Source organism: Nymphalis io, chromosome 9, assembly GCF_905147045.1.
Source record: "Nymphalis io chromosome 9, ilAglIoxx1.1, whole genome shotgun sequence".
Classification (NCBI taxonomy): Eukaryota; Metazoa; Arthropoda; class Insecta; order Lepidoptera; family Nymphalidae; genus Nymphalis; species Nymphalis io.
In genome coordinates this window covers 4,337,782-4,346,166 of record NC_065896.1, presented here as the reverse complement: position 1 = coordinate 4,346,166, position 8,385 = coordinate 4,337,782, and the positions used below count along the sequence as shown (strand labels likewise).

The following is an 8,385-nucleotide window of genomic DNA, read 5'->3' as shown; positions in this document are numbered from 1 at the left end:
CAATGCATTTGATTTTATAAAAACATTTAAATTTATATTATTATGACAAAAGTGATATTTATTTTAAATTAATACTTCTTGAATGTACTTCAAATAATTTAACTTACCTACTTGTTGAGGAGATAGTATTTCAAAAATATGAATATCCTTTCAACTTTAATAAAATATTATATAATGCAATATTCAATAACGGTACTAAGTATTGAACATTAAATAATATTAAAGCTGGGCTTGTAAGTAAAAATATAATAAAAATATACACTATGGTATAGTATGATGGTCTTAGTAGTAATTCTAATTTCTTATGAAGAAAAAAATATAAAATAAACTTTAAGTGTAGATATTATTATATTATTTATTTTGGTTTATTTATCGAGAATCGCTCGGCAGAATCACGTCAATGCAATAATAAGGGGAAAACGTAATGTCCCTGAAATCCGCGAAAAGAATAATGACGACTTTAATGATGCTATATAAGTACGGAAATAAAAGAAGGTAATGCTAATATTATAATATAATAGCTATATAATATTATCTATATTAGAGCTATATATCTATAAAAAAAAATTTTTCGCCGAAGCGAAACAATCGCTTACTATAGTTTTTCAGCATGTATAAGCAAACACTAATGTTTCATGTATGACTTTAAGTAATAAAAAATAAAAATTATATATATATATATATATATATATATATATATTTAGTAGTAGATTGAAATGTAAATGTGTCTACTTTGGCTTATATTTCATATAAATTATTTTATTGTTTACTCCATTACTTATTTCTATTATTTGTCTACTCTAAACTATTCATAATCGCTATTGATTTTATTAACGTAAATAATACGAATCAATAATTATCTGTGACGTGTGTTATTTTGACGTTTTCCATTGTACTGATACCTAACTGAAGGCTGAAAGAAACATAATGTTGTTTTCCTAATTCTAATGTAAACAATGTGAAATTGGAAACAAAGTGAAAAGTGTAGTTTTTTCAAAATCCTTATTTAATACACTTAAATTTATATCCCTTTTTTTAATACACTTAAATTTATAATAATAATTAAATGTCTCTATTGACATGCGCATTAAAATTTTATCAAATTCGTTTTAATAAATACAGTGAAAATGAGTACTTCTTTTTCACCAGTGATTGAGGAGACAATTTCAGTAACAACATCGGATACAGCTCAATTAGTTAGCAATGAAGAAGCTACTTCATCGAATTACACACAACTCAATAAATCTTCAGATCTCCAAGTAAGTGTAAAGATTTAAAGAGTACCTTTACAATGCCTAGCTTCTATTGATTGTTATTTATGGAACATAACTTTGTATATATCTAATCTAGGAATCAGTGGAAGATGATTTGCATGGAAGTCATGGTGTAAGAAGAAGGCAACCAGTGCAGAAAATCGAACCAGGCTCTTTAAATATTCTATCGGCTAAGTATGAGGTAGTAGATATATTATGTTTTCTTTTCATATAAATAACGCTAAACTTTAAAATGAAAATATTCTGATTTCAATATGAAATTGGATGTATAATGTAGCTTATATTTTGCAGAGCTTAGATTATGACACATGCGAGAATCATTTACTCTTAGATGAAGAAAGAAAAAGAGGCTATCCTTTTGTTGTATGGAAGGATATAGCTCGATGGGTTATTGTATTGCTCATTGGTGTAATAACTGCCCTTATTGCCTTTATTATTGATATATGTATAGAAGAATTCTCTAAAATTAAATATGAGCAACTCAAAAAATGTATCCTTTACAATTAATAAGTACATTATAGATATATGTAGTTTGTGAACTTATATAATTTAATACAGCATGATAACTTTTTTTCAATATTTCTTTTCAATTAAAATAAAAACCTTTTTTATTTGCTATAATTTCATAACAAAATATTTCCTTAAACTATTAATTTAGCTGTGGACAAATATGTGTTATTGGACAAACTGTACATACCATACCTGCTGTGGGTTTTAACAAATATTTGTATAGTGTTCATTGGATCAATGTTAGTGGCCTATATTGAGGTAAGTTAAACATTAAAATATACATTACAATAACTCGATTTAATATACATTTTTTTTACTATTTTTTTTTAAATTATTTAAAGCTGGCAATCGGGTCATATAATGGTATGTACCGTTTCCGAGGTAGTCAGCTTCAATAGATATTGGCACTGTATGATATCTTAACCAACCCTTATATTGCCAATGTGGCACAAACCTTGGAAGCTAAGATGTTATGTCCCTAAATAATAATGTTTTTTTGTTGTAGCCCGTTGCTGCTGGCAGTGGCATTCCACAAGTAAAGTGTTATTTGAATGGAGTGAAAGTGCCAAGGGTTGTAAGGATCAAAACACTATTCGTAAAGGCTGTTGGTGTCATCACCGCTGTTGTTGGTGGACTGGCTGGTGGTAAAGTAAGTTTATTATTCAATTATTTGATGTAAATATAAATTGTAGAAAAAAAAACTAAAAAATAATGTTAGAAAGGTAATGTAATTTAGGTAAATCCCCAAACATAGGCCTGTTTTTGGTCAACTAATAAGTAAATGTTATGTTTCTGTATTGAATAAATATTTTGACTTCAACTATTACTCTTCTTTGTTCAGGAAGGTCCTATGATACATAGTGGGGCTGTAGTGGCAGCAGGCATATCCCAGGGGAAAAGCACAACCTTCAACAAAGACTTTAAGATATTCCAATATTTTCGCGAGGATCATGAAAAACGTGATTTTGTTTCGGGTGGAGCAGCTGCTGGCGTGTCTGCGGCTTTTGGAGCACCTATTGGTAAAATAGGCTAAAAACCACTTAGTAATAAAACTTATGCAAACTCTATATCTTATAAACTAGCTTAAAACGCGTATCATAGAAATTATTGTATTTAAGAAAATTTATGAAGTAAATATTTTCACACGTCCATATAAGTTATCACTTCCAATACCCTAGATTGAAAGTTTTGCGTATTAAAATCTTTTGTATATGAAAACCTAGCAATACCTGGCATGTGTTGCCTGGAATGGCAATTGCCTTATTTTTAACTAAATAAATGAACAATTGTTTATAATTTTGTAGGTGGCGTTTTATTTTCTTTAGAAGAAGGCACAAGTTTTTGGAATCAAGCTCTAACTTGGCGCACATTTTTTGGAACTGTAGTGTCCACTTTTACGCTCAACATTGCTTTGTCAGCTTATCACGGTCACCCAGGCGAATTGAGTTATCCAGGTAAAAAAAATATTACAAAACGTAAACGTATAGTTTTTTATCTTAACTTTTTTATGATAGGAATGAAGTATGGTCTTCTATTACAGGTTTACTGAATCTCGGAAAGATGGAACCGTTTCCATTCCAGTTCTACGAATTACCAGTTTTCATGTTCTTTGGAATAGTCGGAGGATGCTTAGGAGCTTTATGGAACCATATCAATTACAAATTATCCGTTTTTCGCATAAGGTAAATGTACTTGTTAACAGATTACCGGAGTTACAATCGAAATAGGAAAGTAAAAAAAGAATGTGTAACTTTTGTATGAATATATTCCGTGGTGGTAGGTACGTGAGCGCGGCGTGGCTGCGCGTGGTCGAGGCGTGCCTGGTGGCGGCCGTCAGCGCTACGTGTGGGTTCCTCATGATGTTCCTGTTGGACGACTGCCGCCCGCTCGGCGAGGATCCCACTAAGGTTCCGCTCCAGGTATGTTTCATGACTACTTGCTTTTTATGTTTCGTCAGATAACGATATAATTTTTATACTGTCGTTGTTTGTGGTACTGACTGATGTGCATAAGACCGCGGGCTGCTGCTCATCAATAAAGATGTAGGTTTCGTGTAATATGTTATAAGAGTTTGTGATTTCTGCGTTGTTTGCCCTCTAGCTTTTCCGAATATGCCACATTGAGTTTGGATTTATTTTTTATTTATTAAAGAGGCACCGTATTCAGAAGCTTTTTTGGCAAAACAAATATTCGTCATAATTTAAAAAAATAAAAAATCCACAGCTCTTCTGCGCAGACGGCGAGTACAACACGCTAGCGGCGATCTGGTTTCAAACGCCCGAGGCGTCGGTGCGGTCGTTCCTGCACGACCCGATGGGCTCCTACAAGCCACTGTCGTTAATGTTTTTTGTCCTGTGCTACTTTCTTCTGTCGACGTGGACTTTCGGTCTGGCGGTCTCCAGCGGTCTCTTCATACCCAACCTTCTCACCGGCGCCGCCTGGGGACGACTACTTGCTATATTCATACAATATATGCTGCCTCAGAATGTAAGTTTTTGCTTAAGGATAAATATATTAATTTTATTATATAATGCAATATGACTATCCTATATTATTCCGTGCGCAGAGCATCAACCCCGCGAAGTACGCGCTCGTGGGCGCGGCGGCGCAGCTGGGTGGCGTTGTGCGCATGACCATCTCGCTCACCGTCATCATCATCGAGACCACGGGGCAGATCTCCAATGCGCTGCCCATCATCATCACCCTCGTCGTCGCCAAGTGGACCGGAGACTTCTTCAACGAGGTGCCTGACGTCTATTTAACTTCAACTCATCTTCTCGCATAAATTAAGCATTGTTAATCATAAATTACCGAAACACAAACTGCTTTGCTTAGTTTCGCCTTCTGCTAAATGTGTGGTGAGGGCTTGTGCAATCCCGTAAAGGTTGGTACTACATACTCCGAACTGTGTACGTGTGATTGGAAAGGTGCTCTTCATAATCATAGGCTATGATTTCGTAGGGTATCTACGACATCCACATCCAGCTGGCGGGCGTGCCGCTGCTGCCGTGGGAGCCGCCGCCTCTCGCGCACAACATCTACGCGTCCGAAGTGATGTCGCACCCCGTGTTCACTCTGCGCACCGTCGAGAACGTCGGACACATCGTCGAGATCTTGCGGGTCGTGTCCTACAACGGGTTCCCCGTGGTCGACCCGCCGCTGGCTGACGATGTAAGTCCTTACGGTACAAAATGCCATAGAAAGTATAACATACCTAATCATTTCACCAATTTCGGGAACTAGATTTGAGTCTTAAAATAATTGGATTTTTAAAATTAGAAGTTAATAAGGGATATCATTTATAGGCGGAAGTGACGACATACAAACGATTGCGTGGACTTATTCTGAGATCCCAGCTGATAGTTTTGCTGCAAAATAAGATTTACAACGAGAATGCAAACACGACGTGGTCCAACTTTAATGTGGACATGAATATGTTTAGGCGGGAATACCCCAGATATCCGTCCATAGATGAGGTGAGTAAAAATGTATAAAGTTGTCATAAATGAAAAGCAAGTTTGTAATGTGTTAATTATTATAATAAAATTTCAAAGCTACATTAATTTAAATGTTTTAGTTGGTATGTGTCTGGTAACATTTGAATTTGGCAATATTTGTTTTCTAGAAAAGTGTAATGTAATTAATTTAAGTGACAATATAACAAGTGTGTTTATTTTATTTGTGTAATCAAGGTAATGTTGCAAAGTCCGCCCCAAGTTGGCACCCCTAGCAGAAGCCCCTAACTACGGTGCTGTTTAATTTAAATGTATACAATTAATATATATGTAAATTACTAGTAAAGTAATATTAATTTAAATTATCATAGCTCGAGATATCTGACTGGGAGAAGACGTACACAATAGATCTACGGCCTTTCATGAACCCGTCGCCGTACACGCTCCCGCACCGAGCCTCGCTGCCGCGCCTCTTCAGATTGTTCCGCGCGCTCGGCCTTCGACATTTACCCATTGTGAATGACCATAATGAAGTAATTCGTTTACTAATTATACTTTTTCCAATTACTACGCGGGTCGGGCCAGTAAAAATTTATTGGGTTTTTATGTCGAGAAGTGTTCAATAACAGCCAGGGATCAAGAAATTGAGAGTGTTTACCTTCGTGCCATGAAAAGCCGATGATCTCTCTTGCCTAACAATATTTTACTACTCCACCAAACATTACATGAAAAACACAAATTAATTGTGTGAAAACTCAAAAGAGTTTGCCAGAATCACAGGAACCTTTGTTAACACATTCCACAACTAATTATATTTTGTTATTGCCATTGATTTTATGCGGGTCATAATTTTCTGGCAATTTAAGAATATATATTCTTTAACTGGTCCGATAAGTATTAATCAAATTATAACAGTGAACCAATTGTAATTAAATTTTACATAAGGTTACATAAAATGTAATTACAATATGTGCGGGAAAAAATGAATAGGTAAAATTGCAAGGAACAGTTTTTATGAGATATCTGACAGAAATTTCTTTTTTTTTTCTCTAGGTTGTAGGAATGGTAACACGTAAAGATATAGCCCGATACAGAGTGTGGAGGCATTGCGGACACATGGGCATGGAGGAATTGTTACTTTCTAGTGAAATTTAACATACACCTATAATTAGATTACAAGACACGGATTCTGTCATGGGTGAGTCTGGATACACCCGTCATATGGAAATGGGGGATATTGCCGTGTAATGTAATTTAATTCTTATACAATATGACATTGCAAGTTCCAATGATGTATAATATGAGTCGAATATTATTGACTTAACCATCCTGTTATTTAATGTACATATTTTATTTATAGTTGTTTAGCCTCGTCAGTCCATTATGTACAAATAAATGTTTGTGGTAATTAAAATCAGGCTATGATGAAAGGCTGGTATTAAAATATAGAAGCTAAAAACTCAATTTTATAGATTAAGAATCAATTAATGTACTTATGTGATCAATTTAAATCAAAATGACATTTACCAAAGCTATGTATGTGTAAATTATGAAGTTAATGTTTATAAATGTTTTATTAAATTGTCTTTTAAATGTTTTATATATGTAATTTGTTTATGGTAAAGTTTATTTAGGCGTTATTTAATAATAAACGTTTTAACGACATTGAATTTTTATTATTATTTACAATTAACAGAAATGTTTAATAAACACTTTAGTTGTAGTTAACCTTCATAAAAGTTGCTTTGTACACACTGTTCTTTACAGCAGCAAGTTGCTTAATCTTTTTTTATACTATATGAAGCACTACTAAAGATACAGACGAGATAAATTTCTTTCTAGTTTTAATTATTGACAAAAAGCTCCCATCCTATACCGGCCCATAAATTTATAAACAAAATCACTGGCAGTATCACTAATATAAGTAATATGTAATTGACGAATTCATCCATTGATAAATTTTTATCTTCTGCTATTGTGTTATTAATAATTACTCGTAGAAATATAATATACGTTTTCTTCGAATCTTTTCGATATTTTGTTTAGGCAGTTCAAATGTCAGCTGTCAGTTGTTAGTTATGATCTACACATAAGCAAAAAGTATACAAAAGTGTTGCCAGATGTTTTAAATTGGTGGACGTACGATTGATTAATAGTCATACTTTTAATTGGTTTTAATAATTTTATTAAATATTAGGTTCTTACATATGAAATTGGCGTTTTGTACGGGAGGAATAAAAAGTCAATTCTTTTTTTGTAAAATATATTTAATTAATATAAATATGCACCGTTGTTATCTACGCACTTTTGCCATCTCATAGGTAGTTCATTGATCCCTTTACTAAAAAAACCATGGGGGCGAAAATCAATAAACTCTTTGAAGGCGGTTTGGACTGTCGCATCGGAGTTGATTTTTTTTTCTTGTGAGTAGTTGTCCAAATTCCGGAAAAAATGGTAATCTGTTGTAGCAAGGTCCGGGGAGTATGGTGGATGTCGTAGACATTCCAATTGTAGCTCATCTAACTTAGTGGTTGTTTGTTGTGCAGTGTGTGGTCTTGCGTTGTCGTGAAGCAACAGTGGCCTAGAGCAATTGACCAATCTCGGTTGTTTAGCAGCTAGTTCTGCCTTCATGGTTTGCAGTTGCTGACAATAGATATCTGACGTAATCATTTGGCCATATTTTAGAAAGCTGTAGTTAACAACACCGGCGCTAGTCCACCAAACACTCACAAGTAACTTTTTCTGAGTCAATTTTCGTTTATCCTGCCCGGATTTGGTTGGGTCTCCAGGGTTCAGCCATTGCGACGAGCGCTTCCGATTATCATACAGTATTCATCACAAGTAATGATTCGATTTAAAATCCCTTCATTATTGTGTTGGTTGAGCAAAGTAACACAGCAGTCGACGCGTGTTTGCAAGTTCGATTCACTCAATTCATGAGGTACCCATCGTTCAAGTTTTTTTACTTTCCCGATTTGCTTCAAGTGGATTAAGGGTCCGTTCACACAGACCGGCTCGGAGAGCATCGGCCTGCTTTTTTCTTTTCACACAGACCGGGTCGTATACGCTTGGAATTGGCCGGAGCGGAGCCGCCAACTATTTCACATCGACCGGCTGGAAGAGATCTGAAAGCGGGTGCGAGCGAG

The 8,385-nt window shown here is 34.9% G+C and overlaps 1 protein-coding gene across 1 annotated transcript; it reads left to right on the top strand.

The window, feature by feature from the left end:
* Positions 1-882: 882 nt before the first annotated feature.
* On the top strand, positions 883-6,949 carry LOC126770770 (H(+)/Cl(-) exchange transporter 7). The gene is made up of 15 exons (XM_050490319.1): positions 883-1,259; positions 1,351-1,455; positions 1,566-1,764; positions 1,933-2,042; positions 2,290-2,433; positions 2,626-2,803; positions 3,089-3,238; positions 3,325-3,466; positions 3,565-3,703; positions 4,008-4,271; positions 4,351-4,527; positions 4,746-4,955; positions 5,090-5,260; positions 5,611-5,772; positions 6,293-6,949. Exons 1-15 carry the CDS (start codon positions 1,128-1,130, stop codon positions 6,392-6,394), a joined length of 2,385 nt encoding a protein of 794 aa, XP_050346276.1. The 5' UTR covers positions 883-1,127; the 3' UTR covers positions 6,395-6,949.
* The last annotated feature ends 1,436 nt before the right edge of the window (positions 6,950-8,385 follow it).